Raw genomic sequence first — 12,500 nt, 5'->3', positions numbered from 1 at the left:
TATAATATATATATATATATATATATGTATGTGTGTGTGTGTGTGTGTTTGTGTGTGTATGTGTGTGTGTGTGCGTGTGTGTGTGTGTGTGTGTGTGTGTGTGTGTGTGTGTGTGTGTGTGTATGTGTATGTGTGTGTACATCTATTCATTTATTTATCCATTTACTCATATGAAATTTTGTTCCTCTAATCCATCCTATTCATCCATCTCCACACAAATCTGACGATTCAATTACTCATCATACATTGCGACGTGCATGTAATTAACCAATCTCTTGATTTGCCCTTTTTCCAGGGAAATGACGGGGTCCTAGATGTGTTCAGTGCCCCCGCTATAACACAGGGCGTTGGAGAAAGCGAATCCGAGTTCTTTGTGGATGGGAACCACTCGAGGGTAAGTAATGATGGTGGTTTTTCGTGTTTTTTCCTGTTTGCTTGCTTTGTCTCTTTCTTTTAAATTATTTCTTACTCATTCTCTCCTCTTTTCTTCCCAATGTTCCACTTTCCGTTCTAGTTAGTTAGTCCTTCCTCTTATTCTTTCCGCTTTTCCTTTTCCCTTAACCTCCCTATTTCATTTTTACCCTCTTTTCTTCTCTCCCGCTTTCTTCCTCTCTCTATTCCCCTCGACTCCGCTTCCCTTTTCCTTCCCCAATTCTTCCCTTTCTCAACCTCTTCTTCCTTGTTTCCTTCTTCCTCGACCCCCCTCTCATCATCATCCTCTTCTCTTTTCATTCCCCTCCTCCCTTACCACCTCCCCTCCCTTTTCTGCTTCCACTTCCCTTCCATCTCCTTTTCCTAATTTCTTTCTAAATCCCTTTACTTTTTCTTCCTCCTCTCTCCCTCCCTTTCCTCCATCCCCCTCTCCCCTTCCCCTTTCCTCAGGCACACACTTATTCCATGACTCGACAGACTCACCAACATCCTTCAGATGATTTGTTTACATTTTGTCTCTACGTCCTTCGCTCTTGTGTGTATATGTGTGTCTGTCTGAGGGAAAGTGTGTATGAGTGAGTACAAGAAAGTGTGTGTGTATGTCTGTGTCTATGTGTCTACGTGTCTGCATGTCCCTAAATATTCGTACAGCCTCTTCAATTTTCTGTTTTGATATTTATCATTTATATTATCTCGCTTCCTCTCTCGTCTCTTTATATGCCTCGTTCGAAATGAAAAGAAACAGGAATGGAAGAAAAGAGAGACGACAAATATATCTGAGATAAGACAAGTTGATTAATAGGTTGATAGGTTGATAGCTAGGTAGACTGATCGTTAAGTAGACAGATAGGAATGTAGATTGATATGCATATTGGTAGATATATAGATATATTGATAGGTAAGTAGATAGATAGGTAGGGAAATAGGTATTTAAATTGATAGATAGGTGTGTGGGTAAATTGACAGAGCTGTAGAAAGGTAGATATATAGATAGGTAGATAGATAAGTAGATGGATGGATAGATAGATACGAAGGTAGCATAATAGATGGATGAATGGATTCACGAATATACAGACAGACAAAAAAGGGAAATATGAGTTATAACTGCCTATCCGAGATGCTGCTCATTAGCATGTCACTTCTTATATGCACGGCAAACAGACGTGACTGTGTAGTCCTTTCGCAAACGTCATGTTTTTACGCAATAAAAGAAAGAGTTTTTTTTTCCAGGGTCTGTGAAGCTTAGACATTGTGTGCATATGTGGATTTTTTTTTTTTTTACGTGTTTTATTTTTTATTATTATTATTATTATTTTTTTTTGGGGGGGTGGATGGAATTGTGTTCAAAGAGTTTATAGATTTATTGAGGTGTACATGTAAATTCGGATATATGTAAATGTATATGTATATTCATATATACATATGTATATATATACATATATGCATATATGTGTGTGTGAGTTTTGTGTGTGCGTGTGATAACCATCAGCCTTACATACCTTAAAGGACATACGAAATACGAAATAAATGGAAAAAATATAATTTTTTTTCTAAAGCTTTGATCCCTTTCATTATTCTTTTTTTGGACGCCAACCCCCCCCCCCGCCCCCTCCTCCATAGTCCATTGCTCCTTGTGGCCTGTAGTAGCACAAATTACAGGTTTAAAACGTGTTTGGGTTCAAGTGCTAGTATGTACCAAATAGCCCAAACCCTATTATATACGAGGGTTAAGGAGGGAGTAGGAGAGAGAGAAAGAGAGGGGGAGGGGAGAGAAAGATAAAGGGAGGGAGAGGAAAGAAAGATAAAGATAGGGGAGGGAGAGAAAGATAAAGAAGGGGAGAGGAGAGAAAGATAGAGGGAAGGGAAGAGAAAGATAAAGGGGGGGAGAGGAGAGAAAGATAGGGGAGGGAGAGAAAGATAAAGAGGGGGAGGGAAAGAGGAGAGAAAGATAGGGGAGGGAGAGAAAGATAAAGAGGGGGAGGGGAGAGAAAGATAGAGGGAGGAGAGAGAAAGATAAAGAGGGGGAGAGGAGAGAAAGATAGAGGGAGGGGAGAGAAAGATAGAGGGAGGGAGAGGAGAGAAAGATAGAGGGAGGGGAGGGAGAGAAAGATAAAGGGGGAGAGAGGAGAGAAAGATAGAGGGAGGGAGAGAAAGAGAGGGGATAGATAGAGAAAGAGAAAACAAAACGAGAAGGGAAGAGGGTGCTGAAGAGAGAAAGAAAAATAAAAAAGCGAGAAGGGAAGAGAGAGTTAAAGAGAGAAAGAGAGTAAAAAATTAGCATAACTGTTTCAAAAGAATAAAGCCTCAATATAAAATAATAATCATCATAACAACTTTCCTTAATTAAGAATAAGAAAGGATAAATTTAACAGAAGGAAAGTTTCAAATTTCAAGTCCAGTAAGATCCAATGCTTATAACAGCATATACTTACTAAAAAAAAACAAGGTCAAAATACAGCATCAGGAATCGTGACTATGCCAACATATGCTCATTATATAAAGGAAGAAGCTTTGGGCTTTAAACTCGAGAGCCGTGTGTTATTCCGGGCACATGGCACCAGTGCTCTCCAACCGCTCCTGAGTGCCACACGGTGCCTCTCTGTTGCTTCAAACGGCTGCCTAATTCGCATATTCACACGCGCGCACACACACGCACACGTACAAGTATATTATGGACAAGCACGCTTACATGCACATACCGCACACATATAAAACAAACACACATATAAAACACACACAAGCACACACACACACACACACACTTAAACACACACAAACACTTAAACACACACACATACACACACTTAAACACATACATATACATACACACATACACGCCCACATATAAGCACAGACACAAGCGCGCGCGCACACACACATAGAAGCACAGATACAAGCGCACACACATGCACACACACACACATACACCCTCACACACATACACACACACCCACACACACACGCGGAAGTTCAAAAGTATATACATGCACAAAGCGTCACTGCCTCGTCCCAACATCAGCCCTTTAATGTTTTCAAATGTCTCATAGAGTTCGAAATTTTTAGTGTTGGAAATTCGGGAGGTTGTCAGCATCATAGGTGGGGGGGGGGGAGCTTCTGTTGTTGGCAGTGATGGTTGTTGGTATCCCTGGCTGTTGGCAGTGATGGTTGTTGGTATCCCTGGTTGTTGTCAGTGATGGTTGTTGGTATCCCTGGTTGTTGTCAGTGATGGTTGTTGGTATCCCTGGTTGTTGTCAGTGATGGTTGTTGGCAGTGATGGTTGTTGGTATCCCTGGTTGTTGGCAGTGATGGTTGTTGGTATCCCTGGTTGTTGGCAGTGATGGTTGTTGGTATCCCTGGTTGTTGGCAGTGATGGTTGTTGGTATCCCTGGTTGTTGGCAGTGATGGTTGTTGGTATCCCTGGTTGTTGGCAGTGATGGTTGTTGGTATCCCTGGTTGTTGGCAGTGATGGTTGTTGGTATCCCTGGTTGTTGGCAGTGATGGTTGTTGGTATCCCTGGTAGTTGGCAGTGATGGTTGTTGGTATCCCTGGTTGTTGGCAGTGATGGTTGTTGGTATCCCTGGTTGTTGGCAGTGATGGTTGTTGGTATCCCTGGTTGTTGGCAGTGATGGTTGTTGGTAGTGATGGTTGTTGGTATCCCTGGTTGTTGGCAGTGATGGTTGTTGGTAGTGATGGTTGTTGGTATCCCTGGTTGTTGGCAGTGATGGTTGTTGGTATCCCTGGTTGTTGGCAGTGATGGTTGTTGGTATCCCTGGTTGTTGGCAGTGATGGTTGTTGGTATCCCTGGCTGTTGGCAGTGATGGTTGTTGGTATCCCTGGTTGTTGGCAGTGATGGTTGTTGGTATCCCTGGTTGTTGGCAGTGATGGTTGTTGGTATCCCTGGTTGTTGGCAGGCTTTTTATGCCGTTTTTATGCGTTTTCCTTCCTGTAATTGTGGATTGGTGGCAGAAGGTGGAGGTGGAAGGTGGATAATGAGGAGATAAGAAGAGAAAGATGATGAAAAGGAAGATTTTATAAATGATAATGGTATGAATAAAACAATAGTAATGATAATGATAATAATTATGATAATGATAAAATAATAATGTTTATGTTGATAATCATAATGATTATACTAAGAATGATACTGATAATAGTATTAATAACATATTGATAATGATCATAATTATGAAATGGGGATGATAAGAATGATAAGCAAAAGTGAAAAGGAATAAAAGAACCGAGAAGAAAAAGGGAAAGATCAAGAAGGATAATTATAAGAAGAACGAGAAGGAGAATGATAAAGATAAGATGAAGGATGAAAATAATGATAAGAAAGAGAAGGAGAAGAATAAGAAGAATACGAAGAAGTAACAGATAAAATACATTTACTTATACATATTCATTAACCTATTTACTTATTTCTCTGCCATATTCAGATATCATCATTATTATTGATATCATTATTGTATTTCATCATTCATCTCCATTATCAATCATCCATCAACATCAATTTCAATTCCCATTCATCACCATTCAACCAACCTTACTAATTTTTTTTCATTCATATATATTTCCCCTTATGCACTCTCTTGCCCCCATCTTACGCCCAGCATCCACCACGGATCACATCTCCGTGTCCATTGAGATATGTGATCTCGTGATGTGCCAACTCCCAGCATCATTAGTGAGAGAATCTTTGGCCAGCATTGAGAATCTGTTGGGATGCTGGGATGTTATCTTAGACGGGAAGATGCTGGCGTAAGAGGCAGGATGTGTCCGAATATTGCGTAAAAGGATATGTGCGTCTGGGTTCGTTATTTTCGGAACGGTGTGTGTGTGTGTGTGTGTTGGGTCTTCCTGTTTTTATTTATGCTGTTTGTTTGTTGTTGTTTGGGGGGTTTGTTATGTTATTATTGTTATGATTATTGTCATTATTATTGTTTTCATTATTATTATTATTGTTTTCATTATTATTATTGTTTTCATTATTATTATCATTATTATCGTGTGTGTTGGGTCTTGCTGTTTTTATTTATGTTGTTGTTTGTTTGTTGTTGTTTTGGGGTTTATTTAGTATTATTGTTATTATGATTATTGTTATGATTATTGTTTTCATTGTTATTTTTATTATCGTCTGCATGAACATCATCATTTTTTTTCTCAATATTATAATGGTGTTATCATTGTTATTATTAGTAGTAATAGTAGTATCATTATTATTGTCAATAATTTTTATCATTATTATTATTATTATTATTATCATCATCCTTATTCGTTCGTTATTTTCGGAATGGTGTGTGTGTGTGTGTTGGGTCTTGCTGTTTTTATTTATGTATGTTGTTGTTTTTTATGTTCTTTTGGGGTTTATTTAGTATTATTGTTATTATGATTATTGTTATTATTATTGTTTTCATTATTATTATTATTGTTTTTATTATTATCATTATTATCGTGTGTGTTGGGTTTTGCTGTTTTTATTTAAGTTGTTGTTTGTTTGTTTGTTGTTTTGGGGGTTTATTTAGTATTATTGTTATGATTATTGTTATCATTATTGTTTCCATTATTATTATTATTGTTTTCATTATTATCATTATTATCGTGTGTGTTGGGTCTTGCTGTTTTTATTTATGTTGTTTGTTTGTTGTTGTTTTTTGGTTTTATTCAGGATTATTGTTATGATTATTGTTATTATTATTGTTTTCTTTATTATTATTATTATCGTGTGTGTTAGGTCTTGCTGTTTTTATTAATGTATGTTGTTTGTTTGTTGTTGTTTTTTGGGGGTTTATTTAGTATTATTGTTATTATGATTATTGCTATTATTATTGTTTTCATTATTATTATTATTATTATTATTATTATTATCGCGTGTGTTGGGTCTTGATGTTTTTATTTATGTTTTGTTTGTTTGTTGTTGTTTTGGGGGGTTTGTTTCGTATTATTGTTATGATTATTGTTGTTATTATTGTTTTCATTATTCTTATTATCGTCGTCATGAACATCATTGTCATTATCATTATTTTTTTCTCTATATAATGGTGTTATCATTGTTATTATTGGTAGTACTAGTAGTATCATTATCATTATCAATAATTTTTATCATTATTATCATTATTATCATCGTTATCATTATCATTATTATTATCATCATTATCAATAATTACAATTATTATCATTATTATTATCATTATCATTATCGTTATTATAATTATCATCCTCATCATCATCATCATATCAACGAACATACATTTTTTTCCCTTGCAACATAAATGATAAATGATAACGTTCGTGTAAGTCCGTGATGAATGCGCGTGAATCCGCATTCGAGTTCGCTTGTCATGTTAACCGGAGCAAAATTCGGATGAATTTATTACTAACTTTAAATCATATTATTAAATTTCTTTATTACGTACTCTTTGCTCTTCTTTTGTATATGTCTGTGTGAGTATATATATGTATATGTATATATATATATATATATATATGTATATATATATGATACATATATATATATACATATATATATAATACACATATATACATACATATATTTTTTTTTGTTTCTTTCTTTTTTTTTTTTTTTTTTTTTTTTTTTTTTTTTTTTTTTTTTACTTTAATATCTATTAGTTAATCCACTGTTCTCTATAACTGTCTTGCTTATTCATTATAACTGTCACTGCAGGAAATTGAAATAATCTTAATGAGAATTCTAGGACTTAAGGTTAATTTCCTGGCAATTCTGTGCATCCTGAAATACAGACTAGGCTAGCTATTTAAGAAATTTGGACAATCAGCTGATACGAATGGCGTCCTTGAGAGAATTTTGAAAACGGACGCCACTCAAACCCCTTCGGGAAATGTCAACAAAGAGATTTTCTGTTGGAGTTTGATGTGAAATGGGAGACTTGTGTAATTTCATTCCTTGTGACGCCGCGCCGACAGAGTGTATTTGATTCCTGTCGTATGCATATTTAAATCCTATGATCTGTGTGTTCAGTAGGATGACTTGCTACTCTGATTGCAATGCCTTGGGGTCTCTCTCTCTCTCTCTCTCTCTCTCTCTCTCTCTCTCTCTCTCTCTCTCTCTCTCTCTCTCTCTCTCTCTCTCTCTCTCTCTCTCTCTCTCTCTCTTTGTCTCTCTCTCTCACTCTCTTTGTCTCTTTCTCTCTTTCTCTCTCTCTCTCTCTTTCTCTCTCTCTATTTCTCCTTTCTCTTTCATTCCCTCTACATCCCATTCCTTCTCCCTCCCTCCCTTTCTTCCTCCTTTCCGTTTGTTCACCCTCTCTCCCTTTCTCCCTCTTATCCTTCCACTCTATCTCCTTCCTTTCTATTTCCTTCCTCTCTCTCTACCTCCTTCCTTTCTCTCTGTCACCCTCCTCTTTCTCTTTCCTCTCTCCCCTCTGTCTCCCACCCTTCCTCTATTTCCCTCTCTATATCACTTTTTCCCTCTCACTTCATCTTTCACCCTTTCTCTCACCTTTCCTCTTGCACCCTTTCTCTCTCTCTCTCTCTCTCCTTCCCTCCCTCCCTCCTCCCTCCCTCCTTCCCACCCTCTCTCCCCCCCTCCTTCCCTCTCCCCTCCCTCTCTCCCTTCCCCCTCCCCCCCTCCCTCCCTCCCTCCTTCCTCCCTCCCTCCCACCCTCCCTCCTTCCCTCCTTCCCTCCCTCCCACCCTCCTCCCTCCTTTCCCTTTCCCACCTCCCTCCCTTCCTTCCCATCCTCCCTCCTTCTCACCCTCTCTCTCCCTTCCCACCCTCCCTCCCTCCCTCCTTCCCTCCCTCCCTCCCACTTTTCCCCCTCCCCTCCTTCCTTCCCTTCTTCCTTCCCTCCTTCCCTCCCTTCCCACCCTCCCACCCTCCCCACCTCCTTCCCTCCTTATCCCTCCCTCCTTTCCCCCTCCTTCCCTCCTTCCCTCTCATCCGGGTTCCAGGAGCCGGTGTACTTCTGGAATTTGATTAAAGCGGCGAGTTGCTCGAAAACAGGACCCCAAACGCTTGGCGATTCCGTGCCTTCATAACACCAAAAGGGTACACGAAGGAAAAAAAAAGGGGTGGGGGGAGGGGGGAATTTTGTGGTTGGAGTTTTTGATTTTTGAGGGCGTGTTTTTGCTTGTTTTTTTTATCCCTGTGTGTGTTTTTTTTTTGTTTTTTTATCCGTATAGGCCTTCTGAAGATTTTTTTTTATTGTACATGCTTAAGTTTATGATTTTTTTTTATCGCCTTTATTGCCAGAAGTAAATGACTTGATTTGATGTTTTTTTAGTTGTGTGAGAAATAAATTTGAATGTTTGGGTTAATAAATGTGAGAGAGACTTTTGACTTTGACTTTGACGAGTTTATTGAGACAAATGATTACGTACATCTCAAAAGGATGAGGTAACATAGGTTATATTCGTGTGCGTGTGTTTGTGTGTGTGTGTTTGTGTGTGTGTGTGTGTTTGTGTGTGTGTGTTTGTGTGTGTGTGTGTGTGTGTGTGTGTGTGTTTGTGTGTGTGTATTTGTGTGTGTGTGTATTTGTGTGTGTGTGTATTTGTGTGTGTGTATTTGTGTGTGTGTGTGTATTTGTGTGTGTGTGTGTGTTTGTGTGTGTGTATTTGTGTGTGTGTGTATTTGTGTGTGTGTGTGCATTTGTGTGCATGTGCGCAAGTGGCCATCCAGCAGTCGCCCAGCAGCGGTCGAAGTCAAGTTACACTTTCTTGCGAATGCCTCTTGTTTATAGCAGTCACAAACTTGATACCACAGTCGGCCCCAAACACTTAACATGCAGTCTCCTGTCTTTTATGCTACAGGCCTTGCGACTGTTTGTCTTTGTGGCTTTCACTCTCTTTATCTGTTTGTTTTTTGCTTGTTCTTCTTCTTCTTTCGTAATTCGTGGTTCATCTTATTTTATTTAATCTACTTTAATCTACCCTGCCAACTTCTAGCATTTTTGTTTAGTTGTCTTTTTGTTTAGGTTATTTCCATCTGTTTATTCTATCCTTTTGTTATGTGGTTCACGTCTAACTTTTTGTTCAGTTATATATATGTTCATTCGTTCAGTTTTTTTCATTTTTTTCTTTCTTTTTTTTGTTTTTTATCATAACATTTTGCTTAGTTCACTACCATCTTTCTGTTCATTTCAATCATAACATTTCGTTCAATTGTTCACGTCTAGCTCTTTGTTCAGTTCAACTTGATATATCAAAGAACTTTTCCTCTCTCTCTCTCTCTCTCTCTCTCTCTCTCTCTCTCTCTCTCTCTCTCTCTTTTTTAATCCGAATGTAAGTCAGTCTATCTAATCGTACATCCCAGTTCTTAGTATGATACTAAGTATGTCCACAATAGCGTCTTTGTATTCTTTTAGGAATCGTATGAGTTAAGATACAAAATGCAAGATGGAAGATATGAGAGAGGTGGAGGAAGGGGAGAGAGAGAGGGAGAGGGAGTAGGAGAGGGAGAAGGAAGGATAGAAAGATGTGTGAGTGGATATATATGTAGAGAGAGAGAGAAAGAGAGAGAGAGAGAGAGAGGGAGAGAGAAAGAAAAAAAGAAAGAAAGAAAGAGTGATGTAATGACCCTCGAGTTATAGGTACAACAACTTTGATATTCGAAAGAATAAGAAAATGGACATACTACGAAGTAATAATGCAAACGAAAAGAGAACGAGATTGAAAGAGAGAGATAAAAAAAATGTATATATATGACGACTCCTTCCGGTTATGCCTCATTTAAATGCCCTCTTTCTCTCGCGCTCCTTCTCAGTGCAGCGTTAAATTAAAACATATCATACCCCTGCCCCCCCCCCCCCCCCCCCCCAACAATGCCCTCATCCTGCAGCTGCGGAGTACGGCAGTTAAACCCAAGTTCTCTTAAGGTCCATTTCTATGAGAACCTCACCCTTACGTGCGGCACTTCCCTCTCCTTTTTTTCCATAATGCGCTCTCGCTCGTGAAATTCGTGGTTTATATAGGATTTTATATGGGACGGCCATCGCTCTATCAGCGCTTTTTTTTCTTTTTTTTGCAAATGTCAACGAGTGGGTAGTCTTGCTACACATGACACCTGGGCTGGCGAGGAGGAGGAGGAAGAGGAGGAGGAGGGGGAGGAAGAGGAGGAGGAGGAGGGGAAGGAGGAGGAGGAGGAGGAGGGAACAGGTGTCGGTTTTCCTCGGGTGTCGTTTGTGTCATGTCATGTCACGTCCAACGACCGAGTGCCACAGGGAGATAGATGCCTGGGGTCCGTTCCGACACGGGTCTGGTTGCGTCTTGCGTGTCGTGTTGTTTCGGGAAGAAAGAGAGAGAGGGAGAGGGGGGGGGAGAGGGAGAGAGAGAGAGAGAGAGGGAAGGAGAGGGAATGGGAGAGAAAGAGAGAGAGAGATTGGGAAGGAGAGGTCAAGGGAGGTAGGAAGAGACAAGGAGAGGGAAGGAGGGATAGTGAATAATAGGGAAATAGACAGAGATGAAGAGAAGGTAAAAAATGATGCAGATAAATGGACACAGAGAGAAGAGTGAGAAGGAGAGGACATAAGAGAAAGAGAGGGAGTTCATATCGAGAGAAGGAGAGAAAGATGAAGAGAGAGAGAGAATAAAGGAAAGAGAAAAGCATGTCAATTCTCTTGAATAATTTTAACCAATATTCAGGCGGGAATTCGTCATGTCAGAAATGTCTACCATGTTAACAGAGAGGAGAGAGAGAGAGGAGTGGAGAGGACAGAGAGAGAGAGAGAGAGAGAGAGAAGCAGCTGATAGGAGAGAGGGGAGATAACATATAGGAGAGAAGAGAGAAAGAGAGAGGAGATAAGAGAGAGAGAGAAACAGCCGATAGGAGAGAGGGGAGAGAAAGAGAGAGGAGATAAGAGAGAGAGAGAAACAGCCGATAGGAGAGAGGGGAGAGAAAGAGAGAGGAGATAAGAGAGAGAGAGAAACAGCCGATAGGAGAGAGGGGAGAGAAAGAGAGAGGAGAAAAACAGAGATAGAAAAAGAGAAAGAGAGAGGGGAGAGGAAAGGACAGAGAGAGGAGAGAAGAGAGAGAGAGAAACAGCAGATAGGAAAGAGGCGAGATAGCAGATAGGAGAGAAGATAGAAAGAGAGAGGGGAGAGGAAAGGACAGAGAGAGGAGATAAGAGAGAGAGAGAGAGAAACAGCAGATAGGAGAGAAGATAGAAAGAGAGAGGGGAGAGGAGAGGACAGAGAGAGGAGATAAGAGAGAGAGAGAGAAACATCAGATAGGAGACAGGGGAGATAACAGATAGGAGAGAAGAGAAAAGGGAGAGAGATAGAGAGACAGCGTCATCGAGAAAGACAGAACACCTCGTGTCACTTATGAATTGCAACGCGAATGGAGACCTCAAACGTTAAGACTTCTCAGGGCGACATAACTTGCAAGGAAATATGCATCATTACCATCCCCGTAATGGCTAACGACGCCTCGCCGTGAACAGCGTCCGCTCGTGTGTTAGACGGTGTTGCAACGGCCACTGTGCAATTGCCAGCACTAACAATGTGTTCTTGTTCGTCCCCAACGTTTGCAAATGAACTTGGACCTCGTTACCATATCCTATCTATACGTGTTGGATGGTTGTGATTGTGTGTGTAAATACCGATGGATGGGGGAGGGGGGGAGGGGAGGTGGAGGGAGATAAGGAAGAAGTGATGGAGGAGGAGGAGGAGGGGGAAAGGGGGATGGAGAGAGATAAGGAAGAAGTGACGAAGGAGGAGGAAGAGGGGGAAAGGGGGGATGGAGATAGATAAGGAAGAAGTGATGGAGGAGGAGGAGGAGGAGGAGGAAAGGGGGATGGAGAGAGATAAGAAAGAAGTGACGGAGGAAAGGGGGATGGAGAGAGATAGGGTAAAAGTGACGGAGGAGGAGGAAGAGGAGGAAAGGAGGAGATAAGAAAGAAGTGACGGAGGAGGAGAAGGAGGAGGAAAGGAGAGAGAGATTAGAAAGAAGGAGAAAAAGAAGACGAAAGCAGAACAAAAGCATTGAAGAGAAGGAGGAGGAAAGGGGGAGATAAGAAAGAAGTGACGGAGGAGGAGGAGAAGCAGAAGGAGGAGAAAAGGATGGAAGAGGAGGATGAAGATGAGGAATAGGT

General features: G+C 40.2%; 1 protein-coding gene across 1 annotated transcript in view; it reads left to right on the top strand.

The window, feature by feature from the left end:
* LOC122264087 (uncharacterized) overlaps positions 1 to 12,500 on the top strand; it is a 55,025-nt gene that overhangs the window by 6,861 nt on the left and 35,664 nt on the right. The window contains exon 4 of the mRNA XM_086546394.1: positions 296 to 394. Coding sequence (XP_086402520.1) covers positions 296 to 394 — 99 coding nt within the window. The remainder of the gene's footprint in view (positions 1 to 295; positions 395 to 12,500) is intronic.

Source organism: Penaeus japonicus, unplaced genomic scaffold, assembly GCF_977035675.1.
Source record: "Penaeus japonicus unplaced genomic scaffold, GWHDUDI00000001_assembly GWHDUDI00000018, whole genome shotgun sequence".
In the NCBI taxonomy this organism is placed as follows: Eukaryota; Metazoa; Arthropoda; class Malacostraca; order Decapoda; family Penaeidae; genus Penaeus; species Penaeus japonicus.
The sequence above is the reverse complement of the archived record's forward strand: the minus strand, read 5'-3'. Positions and strand labels throughout refer to the sequence as shown.